This window comes from Cnephaeus nilssonii, assembly GCF_951640355.1.
Source record: "Cnephaeus nilssonii genome assembly, chromosome: 12".
Lineage (NCBI taxonomy): Eukaryota > Metazoa > Chordata > Mammalia > Chiroptera > Vespertilionidae > Cnephaeus > Cnephaeus nilssonii.
Window position 1 is genome coordinate 58,751,125 of NC_137083.1, and position 23,837 is coordinate 58,774,961.

Sequence of the window (23,837 nt, forward strand, 5' to 3'; positions counted from 1 at the left end):
GTAAGATCATATTAACTCTAAAATCTGTTAGGATAGCAATAATAGGAGCTACACTGCAAGGTAGTCCCTGAATGTGCTATTCTTCCATCAGCACTAACAAGATTGATATGAATCAACAATAACCAGGGAATGAGATAGATACACTTATTAAAAACCTTTCAATAACTTTAGTTTGATGCATAGGCCACAGATCTTTGTTTCCTCTATTATTTTTCTTGGATAATTTTTTTTAATTTAGTGTTATAATCAGCAACAAAGAAACCTTTCCTCTTATCTGTTGGCTGTGGTAATTTAGAGTTTCATTAAATTCCCTCAGATTTGTCAGCCTATACATTCTGCATAATTTATTTCATTTATCTTTTTTAATTTAGGGAGGGGTATTTTAGGGTCTCAGTGATGGATGCAATCAATTATAAGTCCATCATTAGAACTGCTTTCAGAGATGGTCTGTCAGCAAATCAATCACATATCCACTCCTAGATATTTGCAAGCAAAATACTGTACAACAGACTTCTCCAAACTGTCACTTAGACCAAAAGATCTTAATTCATGAGCCACATCATATATAAAACTTGTTTTTCAATTCAGAGGGAGATTCAGCAGGCCAGTCTTTTACTTCAATCTAACCTCCTGAAAGAATTTTGTAAATGTGTTACGGATGCCAAGAGATCTGATCTAGCATGAAATTGGGAGTGGAGGGGAGAATGTAAGGAAGGGAAAAGGTGAGGCCTCTAAGGAATGTGGGGTATACTCAGGAAATCAACACCCTGTGAACCCCTAGACTTAAAGGAAGGCCTTTCCCATGCCAGGTCTGTGTCCTCCTCTGTCAACTGGTGATCCTACACCACACTTACCAAGGTTACTTTCAGGTAGAGAAGACCATGCAAGTGTTTGACTAATAAATAAATCAGAGCGGAGAATTTAGGGAGAATTTGGTTGCAAAGACAGAGCTACCAACATCACTTGCATTATTTGGGGGTAGCTAAGGATGTCTTCCTGTTGTTTCTATGATATACAACTTTGCTCTTTAAATCTGAAACCTTCCGTGCTGTTAATCAAAAGTAAAGCACAATCAGAAAATGCCTTCAATTTATCAATTGTCCCAAAGGGAAGATCCCTAGATATTTAACTCTATGTTTCCCCTTGTAAAAGCCAACCGCCACAGAATTTTCAAAGCCACATCGCTGTGCATGATTTCCTCGCCACCACCATTTGCGGAAGGAAACATGCCAGACATTGCACAGTGTTTACATTAAGCAGCAGCATTACCACTAAGGACAATGGCAGGCCCAGAGAGGACCTCATCCTGGGCATCAGCTGTCCCTGCGACACATCACTGGAGCATTAGGAGATATTTAGGAAAATCAAAGAGTTACTAAAATAAAGATTGAAAAGTAAGTTGGTCTGTAGGGGGTTTCAGCTATTTTCATTTTTAGAGAAAATATTTATGTAAGGAAAACAGCCTGTGCCAGGGCTGCCCCACGTTGGAAATTCTTTCTCTTGATATAAACTGGGCTGAGTGACATTTTTCCCTTTAGTAAAAAATACTTATATTGGAGAACTCTGAAAGTAAAAACCATTTTAAAAAATTTAATTAAAGGAAAGGAAGGCAGCAAGGATAAAAAATAATAATGATGGCCGCTAATATTTAGAGAGGCTTAGGAGCTGCCAGAAAGCAGCTGTGCTGCAGCCTTGATAGAATGTATGCTTAATCTTCACCCAGCCCTGGAGTGGGTCCCGTTACTATCCTCCCTCCCCTTTTCACAGATGCAGCAGCTGAGATTTGAAGAGGTTTGCCCCACCTCATACAAGAAGGGAAGGAACAGGACAGGGATTCAAAACCCAGGTAGGTCTGTTTTCTAATTATGCTCCTAACTGCTACAGAGTCATAAGCTCTGGAGTCAAACTGCCTGGGCTGGAACCCACCATTTACTGCCCCTGCGACCTTGGTAATCCTATCCCATTTTACTAATCTATAAAAAGGAGCTAGTAAGTACACCTTCCTTATAGGGTTGTTGGTTAGAATTAAATGAGCTCAAATAAGGCCTGGCATATCATTAGAACTCAACAATGTCGGTTGTTGTTGCTAGCTACCATAGGTATAGTAGCAGTAGTACTGTAGTAGTAGGAGAAGCAGTAAAGGCAGTAGCATTTTTCCACAATGTAATGGAAAGAACATCCTTTGGAGACACAGGTTCAAATTTCATGCCCCCAAGCACTAGATCATTTGGCACTGGGCATGAGATTTGACCTCTGATTCTCACTTTATTCCTCCTTAATGTCAAGAACTGTGAAGAGTCTGAGATTTTTATCCTACTTACAAGTTAACAAGCTAGCCTGCCACGGTTTTATGGATTCTGGTAGAAGACACAAAACTCCTGGGTCAGACTAAGGACTTTATTACTCACAGTACAGCAAGTAGCATGAGCACCAGCATATTTGTTCAGTGCCCGTTCCCGCGAGTCCCATCGGGGTTAAGCCCAAATGGATGCCTGCACACGCTGTGAATTACTGGAGAGAACCCTGAGCTTAGAAAGCCAAATCTTTCATACTGGACAGTAAATATGCCTGCCCTCTGCTCTAGAAGACAAGATTCTATCTTCCAAGGATGCTTGCTAGCAAACACCCTGACAAGACAGTCTAAAATAAAGGGCACTCAGTGCTTTGCTCAAAAGAGCTCCCAAAACACAACACTCCCAAGGAGAACTATCTCCCATAATGAAACGTAATCCACTGGGTTTCTCCAAGGAGTCCATGATGTCAAATACAAATTCATTTCCAACCTCTGTTTGCATTTCAGCAAAATAAGATCAGAAATACAATGTCTCACACAATGAATATCTGCAAAATGAATGAATGATAGACCGTCAGAACAGACTAATTCCAGGGAGAAAGTTCCTAGGCATGCTACCAACACCCAGCAAATTTCAGTGTGAAGTTATCTTACTTTAAGCCAGTTACTTGATCTGAGCTGACAGCACGGTAGAAGAGAACACTGTCATCTAGGCCAGCAGTCGCCAACCTTTCGGACCTCACGGACCACCAGTGGTCCGTGGACCACCAGTTGGCAATCGCTGAACTAGGCCACCCTTCAGCCAAGTCAGGAGGCCTCCTAAGCCTCCATGTGATGGAGAGCTCACTAGTTCACAAAGCAATTCAGTGCAATTTTAAATGCCTCTCCTTATTACAAAGCCTTTTATTAAAATAAAATAAAATAAAATAAAATAAATAAAATAAAATAAAATAAAATAAAATAAAATAAAATAAAATAAAATAAATAAAATAAAATAAAAATAAGCCTCTTCATAATGTCTACCCATCGATCCTGGTTCCACCTTTCCCAGTAACACAAAATAAACCTATTTCCTCTTCCCTAAAATTTCTCTGTAAATAGTAAAGGCCTCTCAACACTTCCTTCTTCCTCAGGTTAAACACCTCCAGTTTCCTCAACTGTTTCTTCCACAACACGGAAGCCCACCATCCTGCTTGCTGTCCTCTGAGGTCCCCTCAACAGCGGCTAACACTCACACAAAACCCACTCCATGCCTGGCATCCATCTAAGTGGTCGACACATAATAATTCATTTATTCCTGACAACAATTACGAGGGAGGTGCCATTATTACCACTCTCTCTACCAATGAAGAGGCTGCGTGGTTTTCCAGGCCCAGAGCTTTTCAGTAGCAGCTGGGCAGTCTGCTTCTTCAAAGCCTCCCTGTCCCGCCTCTGAAGATGAGCTACTCAGCACTGAACACAACATACCCTCAATATGGTGTGGCCAGTCCAACAGGAAGAGATTCCATAGCCCACCATCTGGGCACTAGCCTGAAACTACACTGCATTTTTTATCGAGTCCAAAAATTATCCAAGATCCCTTTGATGTTGAGTGCTAACAAAGCAGCTCTCACTCACCCTCTACTTGGAAAATTTTAAAACTAAGTGCACAAATATACTACATTTTGGGAAGAGGAGGTGAAAGTGAGGCACAGGATATAAATGAAGTGTCCATTACACACAAGGCCATGCGGTGGCTACCTTGCACACATAAGCTAAGGCAACCCTCAAAACAGTGTGGTGAGATAATACCACCACCCTTTTCACAGATAACAAGCAGAGGAACAGAGAGGCAGAGTAACTTGCATACATGTACACAGCTAATAATACCAGATTTGGAATGAAAACCAAGTATACTTGACTGCAAAGGCCACGCCCTTTCCACTATAATGTTACAAAATCCTACTCTTCCTGCCTTAGCTCTTGAGCTGTGGACTGCACCATTATCAGTCAAGAGAAGAGCTGACAGCTGAAGATGTAAAGCATGAGCTAAAAGACATGAGCAGAGAACAAACAGTTTAAAGTTGCCACCCCAAGATGCATTCAGGTTACAGAATCATCCTTCTTTTATTAAACTTATTGGGGTGACATTAGTTAATAAGATTATGTAAGTTTCAAGGGTACGTGTCTATGATACATGATCTGTATATTGCATTGTGTTCCCACCACCCAAAGTCAAATCATCTTCCATCACCATATATTTGGCCCCCTTTACCCTTTACTACCCCTCCCACCCCCTTCCCTCTGGTAACCACCATACTGCAGTCTGTGTCTATGAGGGGTTTTTTATATCCTGCATATGAGTGAAATCACACATTTCTTGGCTTTTTCAGACTGACTTATTTCACTTGGCAGAATAGTCTCAAGGTCCATCCATGTTGTAGCAAGTGGCAGTATTGCATCTTTTCTTACGGCTGAGTAGTATTCCATAGCCTCTGTATTTCGGGGTAGCTGGTCAAGTGTTTTGAAAGGAAAATAACTAGTCACCATCACTGGCTCCTACTAGGGAGCAATTTTGCTTTCACTTTGGACTTAATAAAGTAGTGGAATGCAGGCAGGACAAAGTACACAAAAGTCGATATTACTCTTTAAAAAGACAAAAGGAAGATTAAATAAAAGAAAAAGCACACCTATGAAAATAAGGTTAGCCACCCAAAGGTAACCCATCATTCAAGAGGAACAGTAACCTTCAGTCAAAGACAGAAGAAGAGGATGCAAAAAGAAAGAAGACAGATCTGGAATACTACCTTTAGAAACACACCAGAAATAGTTCTTACCACTCTCATCAGATATGGCACACGTGAGGTGTCTGCAACGTCCAAGCTCTTTGACCTTGGGCAAGTCACTAACTTCTCTGAACCTGTTTCTTTCCTTGTCAAAGAGACAAGTTAATAAGAGTACCTGCCTCACCAAGTGGTGGTAAGGATCGAAGAAGTGTGTAATGGGCTTTGTAAAATATAAAGTGCAATGGAAGTGTGGACTTATCCATCATTAGGAACAAAGTCAGTCACCTGTGAACCAAAATGCTGTTAGCCCAAATTCCTTAATGCCTCCCCCACTCGAAAGCCCTGAGATATTTATTTATGTCCCAGGTCAGACCTTTCTCTGTATTCTCAGTGCTGGGTGCACTAAGTGCTTAGGAAAAGCTAACTAACGGGCAGCAGCCAGATGCAGGATCTGAAGGAGGCACAGAAAGCAGTTCCCAGCGCTAAGAAACAACGGCAGCCAAATTATCTCCCACGAAGTAATGCCTGTTCAAAAATGTCTAGGAAAGGACAGACAATAGTACTGTGACCCTACTTAGTTCGTTTATTTATTCAACAAATAGTTATTAAGCACCTACTACTTAGCAAGCACAGTTCTAAGCAACTAGACTCAGCTGTGGCAAAACCAATCCCTCCCTCATTAAGCTTACATTCTTGTGGGGAAGCACTGAAACAAATAGAGAAACATGTAACACGTGGAGGCAGGGAGTAGCAGCTATGGAAACTGGAAGGCAGAGTAGGAGGATGGGGACTATTTTACTTATGGAGACCAGGAAGGGCCTCTCCCGTAATGTCAGCATTTGAAGGGAGCTTTCTAGGTACAAGGGGGAGGAAGGTGGCATATCCAGAAAAGCTGATTCCAGAGGAACAGAAGATGGACAGGCCATGAAGCAGGAAGTGTTTGGCCTGCTCAAAGAAGGAATTGAAAGGTGATCTATGTGGTTTTAGAAAAGTGAGGAAGGGTGACAGGGGCGAGATGAGGTCAAAGAGGAGACTGAGAGCCAGATCAGTTACAGTTTTGTGGGCTTTCACACTGAAAGTGTTCTTTGAAGCCACTTGGGGATTAGCACCCATGCAAAGAATGATAGCCTTCAACCAGGATTTAATAATGAATACGAATACTAACAATATTTATTTTCAAGTTTCATTTTATTTCTATCCTAGCTCTTTCCAAAAAAAGATCTGAGATGACTTGTACAAGAATACTATATAATAAAGCCTAGGTGGCGTCGTGCGACGTCATCACAAGATGACCGCCACGACGTCACAGATGGCCACCACAAGATGGCCACAGGGAGGGCTGTTGGGGGGCGAACAGGCCGGCAGGGGAGGGCAGTTGGGGGCAATCAGGCCGGCAGGGGAGCAGTTAGGGGGTGATCAGGCTGGCAGGCAGAAGTGGTTAGGAGCAATGAGGCAGGCAGGCAAGCGGTTAGGAGCTAGTGGTCCTGGATTGTGAGAGGGATGTCGAACTGCCGGTTTAGGCCCAATCCTGCAGGCCTAAACCAGCAGTCGGACATCCCCCGAGGGGTCCCAGATTGGAGAGGGTGCAGGCCGGGCTGAGGGACACACACCCACCCCTGTGCACGAATTTCGTGCACCAGGCCTCTAGTGTAGATAATAAAGCCCTGGCCAGTGTGACTCATTTGGCGGGAGCGTGCTGCCGTATACCAAAAGGTTATATATTCAATTCCTGGTCAGGACGAATACTTAGTTTGAGGGTTTAATTCCTGGTCAGGGAATGTCCGAAAGGCAACCAATCAATGTTTCTCTCTCACATCAATATTTCTCTCTCTTTTTCTCTCCCTCCCTTCTAAAATCAATAAGCGTATCATCGAGTAAGGATTACAAAATAAGAAGGGAGGAAGGGAGGGAAAACAAATGAGAAAGTAGAACTCATTAAAGACATGCAAGACAAAATAATGCCATATAAATGTAAAACACAAGTATTCTGGTCATTTGGGCAAACATAGTTTAAATGAAATGAGCCCCCTCAAGCTAACTCTGCGGTTCCTAGTAGCCAATTCAAAAAGGGAAACATAGTCAGTTATATTGTTGTCATTGTTAAAATGACAGATTCCAGTTCCACTAGGATGCAAACTTTAAACGTCTTAAATTCTAAAATAAATATTTCACTTAAAACAATAAAGAAAACATTATCCTATAATAAAAGCCTAATATGCTAAGTGTCTGGTCAGCCATTCAACCAATCAAAGCATAATATGCTAACGATATGCTAAGGCCGCTCAACCGCTTGCTATGACATGCATTGACCACCAGGGGACAGATGCTCCAACCAGTAGTTAGCTTGCTGCTGGGGTCCGGCCAATCGGGACTGAGCGAGATGGACTGGACAAGCCCTGGAGCCCTCCCGCGGACCCTCCCAAGCTGGCCAACCTCCCGTGTCCTTCCCCGGCCCCAATTGTGCACCGGTGGGGTCCCTCAGCCTGGCCTGTACCCTCTCGCAATCTGGGACCCCTTGGGGGGATGTCGGAGAGCCAGTTTCAGCCCTACAGTGTAAGGACTGGTTGCTATGATGCACACTGACCACCAGGGTGCAGACACTCAAAGCAGGAGCTGACCCTTGGTGGTCAGTTAGCTCCCACAAGGAGAGCGCTGCTCAGCCAGAACTGGGCTGACATCTGACGAGTGCAGCAGAGGTTGTGGGAGCCTTTCCCACCTCCACAGCAGCACTAAGGATGTCTGACTGCCGACTTAGGCCTGCTGCGGGAAGCGGGCCTAAGCCAACAGTCGGACATCCCCCGAGGGCTCCTGGACTACGAGAGGGCACAGGCCGGGCTGAGGGACCCCCCCTTCCCAAGTGCACTATTTCATGCACCGGGCCTCTAGTCTGTGTGTGTGTGTGTGTATATATATATATATATGTATGTATGTATGTATATATTTATATATATAAATATATGTGTGTGTGTGTGTGTGTGTGTATATATATATATATATATATATATATATATATATATATAAAAGCATAATATGCAAATAGACCAGACGATGGAACTACCAGTCACTATGACACGCACTGACCACCAGGAGGCAGATGCTCAACACAGGAGCTGCCCCCAGCCCTGCCAGCCAACCTCTTGGTCCCTCCCTCTGGCTGGCAGGCTCCAATCGCCCAATGGGGAACGGGGAACCAGGGGTGGGTGGCAGCAGACACAGGCGGCAGGGCCGGCTCCAGCAGCTGAGGAAGATCGGCCCTGATCACAGGGACCCTACCCATGCACAAATTTCATGCACCGGGCCTCTAGTACAATATAGTGGACAATGTCTGCAACAACCTTTGGGGAAAAAAGTAATTAATTTTATATAACCATTCCTTATAAGTCATTCAAGAACATAACATTAAAATTCAACTCAGACCTACAGATTTTGAAAGACTGAATATAGTCCAAGTAAGAACTTTTCTAATGATCTTTTTCAAACTATGGATAGAAATTAGGGAATTTATAGAACTAAATGGATCAAATCAAGTATTATGAATGGCCTCCTCTCAGCAAACATTTTAATAGTTCAAGCTGACCAGAGAGTGGTTGTTTTTAAAAAGTATCTACATTGCAAATATTTGGCATTAGAGGGCTAAACTTCATAAGCCAGAAAAGCATGCAATAAGGTTGACAACCAATTATAAAAAATCAAGAGCCTGGCCAGAGCTCTTTGCTGAGCCCCAAGATGACCCATAGGTAATGACAAACTATCACTGTGGAAGCAGTTTACGTACTTTAACAAAGTAATAAGAGTCCCCAGAGTACCACCTGTTAAGTACTAAATTTTGGCGCAACCCCCATTCATATGTTGAGGCCCTAACTCCCAATGTCACTATATTTGGAGATACAGTCTATAAAGGAGGTAATAAAGTCTTAAGAAACTGGATGAGCTTATAAAAGAGGAAGAAACATAAACAGCCCTCTCTCTCCACATACTCAGAGCGGAGAGTCCATGTGAGGACACTGAGAGAAGGTGGTCATTTACAAGCCAGGAGGGGGGCCCTCACCAGAAACCACAAGTACCTTGATCTTGAACTTTTAGCCTGCAGAACTGTAAGAAAATGTCTGTTGTTTAAGCCACCCAATCTGCAGTATTTTGTTATGGCAGCCTGAGCAGACTCATACATCACCCTATAAAATACAGGCAGTGTTATTTTGGTTAGGTAAATTCTCAAGGCAGATATTATCAGTCACTCTCCCTTACCATAGCAACACAAATTCTTGTCAAACCCACTAGAATTATCTGCCTAATACAGCCTCAGACAACTAAACTAATTAACCTGTTTTAAGAAACCAGAGGCCCGGTGCATGAAATTAGTGCACGGGTAGGGTCCCTAGCCTGGCCAGTGATCAGGGCTGATCAGGGCCTTCCAGCTGCAAGTCGAGGTCTTCCTTCCCCAGCTGCTGGCCAGGGCCTTCCTTCATTCTGCGCCACCGCCTGGTGGTCAGCACACATCATAGCGAGCGATCGAACTCCCGGTCTCCCGGTCAAACTCCTGAGGGGACACTTTGCATATTAGCCTTTTATATATAGAGATATTTAACATAATACACCTAAAATTGGAGACACCTACAGAATAATTAGCATTAAGTCATGCTTTCTGAAAACAGTGAACAGGCTAAACTGTCTACTAAGGGCATTCCTCGTTGGCATCCAGTGATCTCTCCTCCAGGAATAATAAAGAGTAACAAAACAATTAATGAAAATCCCTTCAAAGACCTCCGAAAAATGAAGTAAGACTCCACATATCCCAAAATCACTTATGAGGAAGTTACAGCTCTATAGAGCACAATCAACGACAAGAATCCAATCTCCTCAGTGATCCATCCCCATTCTGGAAAGTACGAAAATGGACCTCAGAGCGACAAAGGGGATGCCACTGAGCCCTGGCACTTCTCCCTCATCAAACACTGAGCCCCTCAATCAGTGCTACCTCCTCTCGCACTAGGACCATTCTAACTAATTTTTAATTGCATAATGGAAAGAGCAATAAAACAAGGAGTCATCTTTATTTCCAAAATATTCTAACATTATCATAAAAGTAAAAACTAAATATTTTAAAACTCTCAACAAATACTCAAAAGTTAACTAGTGCCGGAACTTCACTCCAGGTAGGACAAAAATTAACTACTAGTGATCTTTACTGGCCAATTAGCTCACTGATCTTTCTAGAGCATAATATTCCTTTTTGCTATTGATGCCAACACAAGAAAAAAGAGTCTAGAGCTGACACGATTCTTCAAAATGTTATCCTATTTTCTGCCCAAACTGCTTTTTACCAGGAGATATTAGGTTACACTATTAGGTCTATTTAGCCCTTGTCTCAAAGGGTAAGCATCAGATTTTCTTTCCCTCTAAAGTGCCAAACAGTCGACCTAAGAAATTCCTGACAGCATAAACACGTACCCTATCAGCAGGGAACTGAAGGCAGTGCCAAGTATGAGTTGAGTGAAAGCAGGAGCTGAAGAGGAGGAAAAGAGATTGCTATGAATCTAAACACTAACCAAACTAGCTGAGAAGGAGGTCTTTAAAGATACTTTATACTAAGCAGAGCACTCTGTGTATGATAGGCAGTCTATTAATGCTTCTGTTTGTTATAAAAATAACAAACCCTCATAATTCTGAGTTAGCGGTAAAAAAAAAAATCACACATTAAAGAAATATTTGAGATATGTATCACTATAAAATCCCACTAGGTATGGCTTCACTCAAAGCATAACCAAATTTACATTACACTTTTTTTTTAATATATATTTTATTGATTTTTTACAGAGAGGAAGGGAGAGGGAGAGTCAGAAACATCAATGAGAGAGAAACATGGATCAGCTGCCTCCTGCACACCTCCCACTGGGGATGTGCCCGCAACCCAGGTACATGCCCTTGACCGGAATCGAACCTGGGACCTTTCAGTCCACAGGCCGACGCTCTATCCACTGAGCCAAACCAGTCAGGGCTACATTACACTTTTTAATCGATTTTATTATATTCAATTACACATTGCAATTGCTTGTTTCCTAATTGTCTTATTAGAGCTCAAAAAATACAAGATAATTCCATCCCAATTGATAGCAAAGTCAAGATGACAAACAAGTCCCTCTGAAAAAGTTTTCTGAGGCATAAAAACAACATCCCTTAATTCAGTACAAATATTCATTTACTACCAAGTGACAGGAAGCAATTTCTGCTTTAAAGTCAATTGAAAACTCACTGGTGTCTTGCTTCAGACAGCACTTAGGGCCAATTACTACACCAAACACATGCAGTTTTTCAATATTTCAATTAACTCGGTTATACAAAACACTTCTGAGGACCAAAAGCTATAAATCTTGTAGCCAACAGAGAAGGCCATTATCTAAAATTAAGTAAAATCACCCCCACTAACACATAAAACTGAGTCCAGGGTTGACAAAGTCAAGTTAAAATCTACCCCTCCCCTTTCTGACTCTCTTTTCCCTCTTGCATGTTAAGCCCCACCTCCTCCTTAAGCTTTGTCCACAGTGATCTTATGTGGAATGTTTTTGTTACAGCATTTGTTCATTTTCAGGGTGTATGCTGTTGCCTAATGTGGAGTTTCTGGTGAGTTCCTCCGAAATGACGTTTTGTAAGATATTAATAGGTGTAATTTGGTCATGTTTGAAAATTCTGGATTACACAAATTGAAGGTTTCTTAACCGCAGACATCCAGGAGACTTGAATATGATAATGTGCACAGTGCCTCTGGGAGGGAGGGTGTCAGAGTAGGGGCTGGGTGGACAGGTCATGAAGATACATTATTTAGCATTTCTGCAATTTATTAATCTACAGAACCCCACTGTCTTCCCTCTCCCCACTACATAACATATATAAGCACACATACACACAATTTTATTAAAATTTTCAAACACGTACCAAAATTCAGACACTTGTCGAATAAGCCCAGCTTCAACAACTTAAACACACTCCAATCTTGCTTCATCTTTCACTGACTCAGCCTTGCTTCAAGTACTTTGAAGCAAATCCTAGACACATCATTTTTATTAGTATGTATTTCAGTGTGTGTCGCTTAAGAATAACCTTTTTTAAAAAACAAAGCTACAATGCCAGTACCTCAGCTTTTTTTTAAAAAAAAGTAAAATGCTAATTGGTTTTTTAAAGTGTATTTGAATCACCTGGAAATCAAGGCCGATTCTAGTGGGTCAGGTGGTGACTGAGAGCCTGTATTTCTAACAAGCTCTCAAGTTATATTTTGAGTAAAAATAATGTCTCCCATAACACAATGACAGGCACCAAGTTTTAAATGGAAAATCGCCTTTTGAATCATGTGCCACTTTATTTTCTGCAGCAGCTTTCTTAAAATTTTTAAAGAAAAGGTTCTAAGGATCTTAAAATGTTTTTACCAAGTAAAATGGTACACAACAATTTTCCATTATAACTTCCTATTAAATGGTGAGTTGCCATGTTTTTTCAAGGTGAAATTCCCTACAAATAAAGGACTGATACTACAAAGACCAAGATCATAACTCATTTCATGGCTTGAAAGCAGTTAAAGATGAAGGAAGCAACAGTGAAGCCCACAGGGAGCAGGCTCATCACTGCAAACTGGAAAATGCAAGCAAAAGGGGCAAAGTATGATGCCACCCACAGAAAACCCATTTACCAGCTCCGTAATTGTGAGACCTCGGGCTCACAATTAACAATACTAACACAGTCATTAAATAAGCAAAACAGAAAAGAACGATATCCTTAAAAATAAAGAAATACATAAACAGATATATAAGAATTCCAAAGCATTTCTAAAAGTTCAGAAGGAAAAGTTCCTGACAAAAAGTACTATATGAATTAAAGTATTTAGCTGTTTAATTAAATACACCGCAAATTACTGAAAAGTCAGAAAGACCAACTAGTGCCAAGATACCTTTTCATGCCAAAATTTTATATACACATCTGATTACCTTATTCTTCCTCTCTGAGCATATGCAACCATCTGAAATGACTTACAAAAAACAGAACAGGTTCAAACTTGGGCATTAAGGCAGAGCTTGCAGGGCAGAGCTGTGGAGAGGAGAGAGCTCCCCACAGCACTGGGAGGTTGAGGGGGTCTTCCTCCAGTCTTCAGCGCAGTGTCATCAGCGCAAGCTGAGAGGAAACTACTCAAGGCCAGGAAAGGTACCACCTGAGAGGATTAATGGGAACAATTATCTGAAATCAGGCCCAGCCCGGGTAAAAACTCTCATCATTCAGAGCACTGGGAGGACTACCCAAAAGGACTTTGCCATCTTGGTGAGACAAAATTGGCCCTAGACTAAATGTCGCGCTGTTCCCAATTAGAGAAATTTAAAACAAGACATGAAAAGACCCCATTGTTCCCAAGTAACTTAACCACATCCCAGAAAAAAACTCAGGTTTATAGGAAAATAGAGACATCCAATATCACTACCCTACAAGGTAAAATTTACAATATCTACTATCCAAAAAGTAGAAGGAAGGCAGGGAACATTATTCAACTAAAACTAACCCAAAAAATAAAACAGATGATAAAATTAGTACACAAGAACATTAAAACATTTATGATACCTGTATTCGGTATGTTCAAGAAACTATAGAAAAGAGCAAACATGTAACCAGACATTAAACATATTAAAACACACACACCCAAATCAAACTTCTAGAGATCAATACAACAAACGATTAAAAAATTACTTAACATGGAATTAACAAATTAGGAATTGTAGAAAAGATCAGTGAACTTGAACACACAACAATACAAACTATACAAAAGAAAATGCCAAGAAAAAAAGAATGGGGAAAAAATGAACCTCAGCATTCAGTGAGCTGTGGGACAACTTGGAGTGGCCTAAAACAACAGAAATAAATCTGACAAACAATGTAAGACTTATTCATTGAAATCTATTTTTTTTAAACTGCTGAGAGAAATTAAAGAAAAATTAAATGGAGGGATATACCCTGTTCGTGGATCAGAACACTCAATACAATTAAGATGTCAATTCACCCATGTTAATCTGTACATTCAATGCAACCCCAACTAAAATCCCATCAAGTTTTATTGTAGAAATTGAGTAGCTGGTTCTAAAATTGATACAGAAATGCAAAGGACCTAGAACAGCCAAAACAACTTTTAAAACGTAGGATACAGTTGGAGAGCTTACACCATGCATCTTCACAATTTATAAAAGCAGTAAACAAAACTGGTATTGTCATCAAGATAAGATGAATGGAACCGACTAAGAGTCAAGACACAGACCCACATTAATCAACAGATTTTTTACAAAGGTGCAGAGATATTCAGTGAAGAAAGGATAGTCTTTTCAATGAATGGTATTGGAACAAGAGGGTATCTGTACACACACACACACAAAACACTGTAGAAAAATTGACAGGGATGCTGAAAGTGTTCTCTATTTTGATGTGATTATACAGGTAAAAATTCATCAAGCCATACAGTATATGTGTACACTTTACTATACATATGTATACCTGAAAAAGGGAGACAAAGTAAGCATATAAGTTAGCATACAGGCAAGGGCCCATATTTATTTTTAAAAAATTATTTCTATCAATCCATCCAACATTTCATACACAGAGAGAGAGAGAGAGAAACCCACATGTATGAGAAATATGTCTGGAATTAGGTTCATCTAATTTCAATGAAGGAAACTTATGGAGGATAAAGTTTGAAATTTTTTTCATCTTCACATTTTTCTGCATTTCCATTGTTTTAATTCCTTTAATGAGTGCATACTATTTTTATAATATAGTGATTTTCTAAAAATTGAAAGCAAAGTTATTAAGAGTAGTTAATTCTAGATGAAGAGAATATGAGTAATTTATATTTTCTTCTCTGTAATTTCTATATTTTTAATTCTCCCACTTAAAAGTATTTATATAACTACACATTAACATGAAAAAGTTTTGTTATGCTAAAAAATGTTAACTTTGTTATAATTACAACAATTATTCTTTGTATGCATGTGGACAGCATCCACATGAAAACCTTTAAAAAAGGAAGTGAGGAAGTATTTTGGGAAATGAGATTGTTGGACAATGTTTCTATGACTATATTTTTTATGTTTGTGCGATATAATTTCTATAAAGGGAAATGTTGCAATGACAAGTGTACATAGGAAGAGAACATAAAGCATGAAACAATGCTGAAGATCCAACATAAATTCAACAATGGAGAAAAGATAATCTTTCAACAAATGGTGGTAGAACTACTGGACACCCACATGCAAAACCATGAATGTACACAGATCTTACACCCTTCACAAAAATCAACTCAAAATTGATAACAGACCTAAATATATAACACAAAATATAAAACTCCTAGAAAGTAACACAGTAGAAAATTTAGATGATCTTAGATATTGCAATGACTTTTAGATACAACACCAAAGAACCAATCAATGAAAGAAATAATTGATAAGCTGAGCTTCATTAAAATAAAAAACTTCCGCTCTGGAAAAAACACTGTCAAGAGAATGATAACACAAACCACAGACTGGGGAAAAAATATTTGCAAAACACATCCAGATACATCCAACAGCAGTATCTAAATGACAGTGAAAGAAACATTCCCCTGGTAATATTTTAATACAGCATAGTTAGTAAAGACAATCATCAAAAATATCCAGTTTCTGGTATATATAATGGTATATGACTCAGCCATTAAAAAGAAATGAGATCCTGCCATTTGCAACATAGATGGACCTAGAGGATATTATGCTAAGTGAAATGAGTCAGACAGAGAAAGTCAAATACTGTATGATTTCACTTATATGTGGAATCTAAAAACAACAAAGTAAATGAACAAGCAAAAAAAGCAGAAATAGACTCATAGATACAGAAAATAAACGATGGTAGCTGGAAAGGGGGATAGATGGGTGAAAAGGGTGAAGGGAAATGAGAGGCACAAACTTCCAGTTATAAAATAAATTAGTCACAGGGATGTAATGTAGAGAATAGAAAATATAATCAATAATATTGTAATAACTATGTATGATGATAGATTGGTTACTAGACATCATGGTGATCACATCCTAAGGTATATAAATGTCAAATCACCATGTACACTTGAACCTAATATAATATTGTATGTCAACTATACTTTAATAAATAATAAGTTTTTAATAAAAATTCCATTTCTAACAAAACCATGAGGAAATAGGTACTCTAATATACCACTTATGGGAGTGTAAATTATCATCTTTCTAAAGTACACTTTGGCTCTGTCAGAATACAAAAGGCACATATACATATTCTAATGCAGCTATTCCACTGCCACTGCCATGAATTTGAATTCCTGGGTATGCCCCTCACTGCAATATAGTTTTAACAGAACATAAAAACAAATAAAGAAACAACTAAAGTGTTTGTTTAAAAATAGATTATGGTGTATCCATATGACAGAATGCTACATAGCTACTGAAATGACAGAAATCAGTGTGTGCTTCTAGAAAATATCTCAAAGATAAAGTAAAACAAATGAACAAAGTTTTAAAGTATACACAGTATGATCCCACTTGTTTAAAGAATATATATAATATTTATAAATATTCCTTAAGAATATATAAATTCAAAAACAGTATTATACTAATACATTAAATATTTTTTTCATTAAGATTATACATTCACACATACTTAAATATAGTCTTCTATTTTCCTCACAGAATCACAAGACACTTAACAGTGTTATGTTTTAGGAAGGAAATGAACAAGGAGAAAAGTCTTTACTTCTTTTTATTTTGTTCCTCTTCAAATAATTGAATTTTTAAACACATGACTAATTTTAGAAAATTACGCATTTAATTTTAGAAATCATATGTATAATGTTTTAATGGCAGCAAAGATGAGCTAGGCAGAGATCACTGGCCCCTCAATTTGCTTGCTGATAATCTTTGTGTGTGTAATCTAATTAGTATGTTTTATATTTTATGTCGGTTTACATTTTTTTGCATACACATATAAGCATACATATATTTAAATCTAGCTATTTAGCTGACTATCAAATGATCAAATAATAACCATCTAAATTCAGCTACACAAGGTTCCCTGGGTATAAAGAGAATATTCTGATAACTGGAATCAAACATTCTAGCCAACCTGGCAAGAATAGTCTGGATGAAAATGAACATAACCTGGTGGCTAGCTGGCAAACATTAAAATAAAGTTTCTAACCAGAGAAGCTGCAGATCCTAAAAATGAGGAAGTGAACATGCCTTCTCTATGCCAAACTATGCTGGGCACTTTCACACACTCTTAATTTCCTCAACAACCATAGCAGATCATTATTCCCATTTTACAAGTAAAGAAACTAAAACTGGTGGTGTTAAGTAACTGGTCCAGGGTTACTTTACATGGATAATACAGTAAGTTTCTACTAACTATACCACACCTCCCACCAAAGACTGTGACCACGTCTACCTACAAGTAATTGCTTAAAAAAAACACCTGACCAATCACCCAACATTTAAACCACATATATGCCTCAAAGCCTTCAAGAAATTCCAGTGTTAAAAATTACACATGCCCTGGCCGGTGTCGATCAGTTGGTTGGAGTGTTGTCCCATACACCAAAACGTGTCGGGTTCGATTCCCAGTTAAGGCACATACCTAGGTTTCAGGTTCAGTCCCCACTGGGGCATGTATGGAAGGCAAGCACTCAATTTTCTCTCTTACATCAATGTTTCTCTCTCCTGCCTCCTCCCTCTTTCTCTAAAATAACAACAACAAAGTGTCCTTGAGTGAGGATTTAAAAATATATATATATGCCTGAGGTTAGAAACTACAACATGGATTCCCATGATATTAATTCTGCATGTTTAGCCACAAAAAAAAATGATTTTTTTCCCCTTTGCATCCACATATGCTGTTGTTGGATGTCCCAGGACTCCCAGGAAGTTAAAAAAGTGTTTAGTCTCCAGGTATTCTAGTAGTAATTTTCAAAGTGTATCACTCGTGACAAGACTCCGAGGGTGCAAAGAGAGCCAGAAACCCTAAAAAACATTATGAAATGGGCTCAAATAAAGGGAGAAGGTGGTGCTGGAGACGACACTGACTACCTAGGGCAGTGGTCGGCAAACTCATTAGTCAACAGGGCCAAATATCAACAGTACAACGATTGAAATTTCTTTTGAGAGCCAAATTTTTTAAACTTAAACTATATAGGTAGGTACACTGTTATTAACTTAATTAGGGTACTCCCAAGCTGGCCTTTGCTAAAAACTCAAGGGGCCAAAGAGCCGCATGTGGTTCTCGAGCCGCAGTTTGCCGACCACTGACCTAGGGCTCTGCTCTGAAGAGTGTCCACACCCCTCTCCCACCATAAAGGGGGTCGTGGACCTCAAAGCTGCTTGGTCAACACTCTCATCAAAGCCTGGACCCCTCAACAGTGTTCTTTGGATTAAATATGGGGCTGACCAAAATACTCTGTGCAATGTAACAGGTGTTCTCAATGAAGGATTTGCTTGGTTTTTGAAATTTCACCTTCAAAAGTTGATGAAAAAGCGAGCCTTCAATTCCTTCAAACCTCCTTGACATCTGTAACCTCCTTGACATCTGTAACCTCCTTGACATCTGTAACCTCCTTGACATCTATAACATCTGTCTAAAAATCTCTACTCTGAGGTTTCTGTAAGGTCTCCTCAAGTCACAGTCAAGTTTGTCTTCCCAATTAAATTGGCTATTAAAGACCAACTTATAAAGAGAAGGGAGTCAACCATTAATTGGAAAGCAAATCACCTAGCAGTAAGTGGTGGACACATTTCCCAATTAAAAATCTGACAAGAATTCACAAAAACAAAAGAGCATCTCCCAGATGTCACAGTGCTTATTTCCTGTTTAGAAAGGCTTCCTGCTCCAACCTCACACCAAACACAAGGTGAGCAGGTGGGGGTAGAGGATCGATAGTAAAGCAGGAGAATGCTGTGCGCGGACATGGGCATGAAACTGTCCAAAGTGTGCATCAGCAGGGAGTCAGGGCTCTGTCCACCCAATTAGTTCCGTTTTAAGGGGCCAGTGGGCAAGACTTCAAACCAAAACCTGCAGTTAGCAGCAGCCGGACAGACAATCCCAAGCCCTGGGCTCATCGAACCCCCTCCTCACCACCTGAGGACCTCTTTGCAAAGCCCGGAGCACACCCTATGAAATACCTGACTGTCCTGACATTTTTTTTTTAGTACTTTTTAAATGGTTAAGAATTTCATTTATGAGTCTCAAGGTACTTTTAAAAATACCCATCTGCCAAATGTAATACTTTCATTACAATTACACTATATCTCATCTTAAAGTTACTTTGATGGACTGCCACACTAGCAAAACAGAGTCATTATTTAACTACCTGGTACCCTGGTTAGAAACCCTGGTACCCTAGATGAGATTTGGATATAGCATGTCTACACCTACTCTGTCCTTAGGGCAACCCCTTATTCATCTGTACTTTTTTTTTTATCCAGTGTTAAAAGACAATTATACTAATAAATGCTCTTCTAACAAATAGGAATAGCATTTAAAAATACATAATGTAGTTTAGAAATGACCTTTTTTACATATCTGAATAAGAGAACTGAGGGAGAATTTTTAACATTCACTATTCAAAAAAGAAAAACAACTGCTCAGTGATATAAAAAGCTAAAGCTAAACTAAACAAACTTTTCAGAGGACAGAGAACTCGTTCACGAACAAGTAATTTACTGTGACAAAATGATAGGGCCAAGGAAACATGAAAGAGAGCTGGCACATCCAGTTCCATGTATCCTTTAGATGTAGTTGAGATTTTATTAACATGAGTCTAAAATTGGTTTTTCTTTTTGAGGCTTGTTGCCAAAGCAACCAGGAAAGCTACAGTCTTTGATAGTTTGAAAAGAGGTTAAGGGTAAGAGGAGGTAACCAAAGTTTTATACCAGGAATTAGGAATCATGAGGACAATGTTGCAAGAAGGGTAACACAGAGAATACAAATTGAACAGATAGACAAAGCAGCAACTACAGTGACGGAACAATTTCTCCAGTTTTATTGAGATATAAATGACATTTAACAATGTATTCATTTAAGGCAGTGGTAGGCAAACTCATTAGTCAACAGAGCCAAATATCAACAGTACAACGATTGAAATTTCTTTCGAGAGCCAAATTTTTTAAACTTAAACTATATAGGTAGGTACATTGTTATTAACTTAATTAGGGTACTCCTAAGCTGGCCTTTGCTAAAAACTCAAGGGGCCAAAGAGCCGCATGTGGCTTGCGAGCCGCCGTTTGCCGACCACTGATTTAAGGTATAAATATGATTTATGTGTATGTTGCAAAATGATTACCATAGTATGTTTAGTTAACATCTATCACCACACAGTTATGTTTTCTTATGATGAGAAATTTTTATCTCTACTCTCTTAGCAACTACATTCCCTATTCTGTTCCCTGAAGTACTCTCCCCTGACTCTCCCCAACCTGAACACCAAAGTAATACTACCATCCTCCTCTCATTCACTGCCACTGCTTATGAAATTTAAACCACTGGGTATGTTCAAAAGCATATCAGGGAGGAAACAAGAATGGAGAGTTAGCAACACCCTCACTACAATGCCAAAATTGCCCTGAGACTCAAAGAGATGTTGATATATGAACATCAACATTCTGACATCAACAACATCAGTCTTAAAATGGTCACGTGTAAACATGAACCAGTATCCTTACCCAGAATGCTAGGTGTGGACACTCCATTTATATCATTATGGTAATAGATATAACAAAATAAAAAGTGTTGTTCAAATGGTCTGAGGTGGTCAAAAATAAGGAAGAAAAATGAAAACAAAAATATGCAACAGAAGTCAGAGTAAAAAAAATGCACTGGGACTAAATCAGGGTGATTATGAGAAGGTAATATGTATGGACATAGGAAATGGATGGATAAACCACAAAATCACACCCACACCACCCAGCATTGGGAAATTTCCCCTGGAAAACACAAAGGCAACCAAATGCAATGTATGTTTTTGAATCAGTATCAATAACAAAGCTTTAGTTTGTTTCTTAAGCTTTTTTCAAATATAGAACATTAGGGTCAATTTAACTGCATTTAAAAAAAAACCTGATATATAGCATAAAAGAAATGGGTAAAACCTACAGAATCATAATTACGCCAGTGAGATGGTACATTTGTATATAGCTGCTAACTTCCCTAATTCCCCACTCCACTTTCACTGGGAAATAATCACTCCTTCCCCGGGATTCCCATTGCATTCCATCTGTCTCTTCTGGTCTCATGTCATAGTTTTTACTTACATATTTTATCCCTCAAATATAGTCTACATCATGTCAAATTAGTCTTTGCAAAACTCAAGGCATTCACTCATTCATTCAATAAATATTTCCAAAGTACGTATAAGTGCCTGGCACCATGCTACAGACAGGCAAGAAATATGTACTGCTTAAATGAATGTTGACTGCAAGGCAGAAAAAAAGTGAACTAGTCCAAAAAAGAATCCACATAAATCATGTTTTATATTTCCAAGGGGATTCGGATGGGAAGCTACAAACATTCTAATACCGTGAAACAGCTGCACTACCTGTGTATTGTCACAGCAAGAAAACGTGTCCACAATACATCAGCATTTCCTCTGCTTGGCCTACCAAGTATATTAAGTATTTCCATGCAGAGAATTATCATCTGAATCCTTTAAAATATTTAGCAATGATGATTTCATATGTCATAATCTTAAACTAGAGGTCCCTAAATAACACACATGAGATGGGTCTTTATAAGTCCAGGAAAGGCAGGCTGTTTTAAAAGTTGGATCTGTGCATTCATTCAAGAACTTATTAAATACCAGATACTGCTGGGCCTGGATTTTAAAAAGATCAGGACAGTGCAAAAGCCCTCCAAGAACGGAACCAAAAGTTTGCCATAGGCGGGGAGGGGGGGTGAGGACATTCACGTTTTATTTCATGGAAAACACCAGAGTTGAAATTCAAATGTCAACAACGTAAAAAAACGTGTCGCGTTTTATTCTGGTTGTTTTTAGTCACTCCCTCTACCATTCTTAATGGTACTTGAAAGGATTCTCCCATCCTCAATTTATTTCACTTTAAAAAAAACCACGCCAATGAAAGGCCTGCCACTCACTCCCACTCCCACCATATAGATTCGGGAGGCGGGGGGGGGGGGGGGGGGGGGGCGGGGGGGAATGTGTACAGAGGGTAACTTGAAATTTGTTTCATTTCTTTCTTTCCTTCTAAAGGAATAGACCGGGAAAGGAGGCAGAATAAAAATCGAAAATGGATGAGTGCCTTCAGACCCACAGCCCTTCCACCGGCTCACTACAGGCTCCTGCCGGAGAGGCTGTGGCCGTGCACAGGTGGTTGGAGGTGTGCAAAGTGTGACAACATTATCTGCAGCGCGAAGTCCCGGGAACAGAGCCCCTTCCTGGGAGCGCTGCAGAGGGAACTCCACAATCCAGGTGCTGGACGGGCTACCTGAGCACACCTGGCTCCCTCCACCACGCCCCACGGCGTGCTGGCAGGGCCTGGGCATCCCACGGGGCAGCTCTGGCCCCAGAGAAAACACCGAGGCGAGGCTCCTCCCTCCAGACCAGCCCCCGGACACTGGGGGGTCCGTGGGGACCCCGGGATGAGCTTGGGAGAGGCCAGGAGGGAAGGGGCGGGGAGGGTCGGCAGGGTGGAACCCAGCTCACCCTTCTCCCAGCCAAGCGGAGGTGGAGCCGCTGCCCGCTGCCCAGTCCCCTGACCCTGCCTCCTGCCTCCCTCACCTGATCACAGAGATGAGCAGCCCCGAGGGGTCTTTGCTTTTGCTGACTGTGGCTCGGTACTTGCCACCGGCTGCCTCTGCCGCCATCTTGGTAACGGGTGGAGAACCCGCGGGCTGCAATGGAGCGAAGGCGGTGAGAACTCTGCAATTGACCTCTCCGATAGCCCACCAATAGGAGAAGAGCATTTCACAGAACTTCTCTTCCCGTTGCCGGAGTGAGGGGGCGGGGCTTAGCGCGTTTCCAGGCCGACGCGCGTTCTAAGCACTCTGGGAATTGTAGTTTTCCTTCAGCCGCTTCTGGGCTCCGAGGAAGCCAAACCAGAAGCTGCTTGGTGAAGTCTCCTAACAAGTGACTTACTTATATTTATTCTGATCTTCGGCTTTTTTAATTTCCTTGTTTTTAGAATTATATCAGTTTTTAATTTAAAATTTATCTGATGATGTCACAATGTGTGTGGGGGAGGGCGTATTTAAGTGGGGTGGGGGTCTATGCTTGATGTCTACATGCACGATTTTACTTCAAACACAGTGGTGTTTTAAAAACACAGTAAAATGTGAAAATGAAGAGACAAATGCTTTTCTTTAATAGTCTCTAAAACTAAGTGTTTTACATTAACTTTATGTGAGTTCAATCATTTTTCAGTGTCCCTGTATTCCCAGATAATCCTAAAAAGCATACACTCAGGAACCAGCAAATGGATATTGATGAAGACCAAAGAAACAAAAACCAAAACTGACCAGATTGCAAATTCTTTTTCTTCCCAAGCTAAATAAAATATGGATAGTAATCATGTCCATTTGTGCTTTATTAATATTTTTACTAGTAAGTCTTCGTATTTCCTGTGTTAGACTCTGTTGGTTTAGTTATTCATTCAGAAGATGAAATGAACAAATAACTAAGATTAGAGTATGTATGGAAAGTGGACAAATCAAAAACAATAGGAAAAATAAATATTGAAAAGGAGAAAAAGAGGTGATCT

The 23,837-nt window shown here is 40.0% G+C and overlaps 1 protein-coding gene across 3 annotated transcripts in view; it reads right to left on the reverse strand.

Moving 5' to 3' along the window:
* The window catches only part of EXOC4 (exocyst complex component 4), a 731,450-nt gene extending 708,440 nt beyond the window's left edge, over nucleotides 1–23,010 (reverse strand). For all 3 annotated transcript variants that reach the window (XM_079786328.1, XM_079786329.1, XM_079786330.1), the window contains exon 1: nucleotides 22,859–23,010. In XM_079786328.1, the coding sequence (XP_079642454.1) occupies nucleotides 22,859–22,944 (86 nt within the window). In that variant the 5' untranslated portion in view covers nucleotides 22,945–23,010. The remainder of the gene's footprint in view (nucleotides 1–22,858) is intronic.
* Between the last annotated feature and the right edge of the window lie 827 nt (nucleotides 23,011–23,837).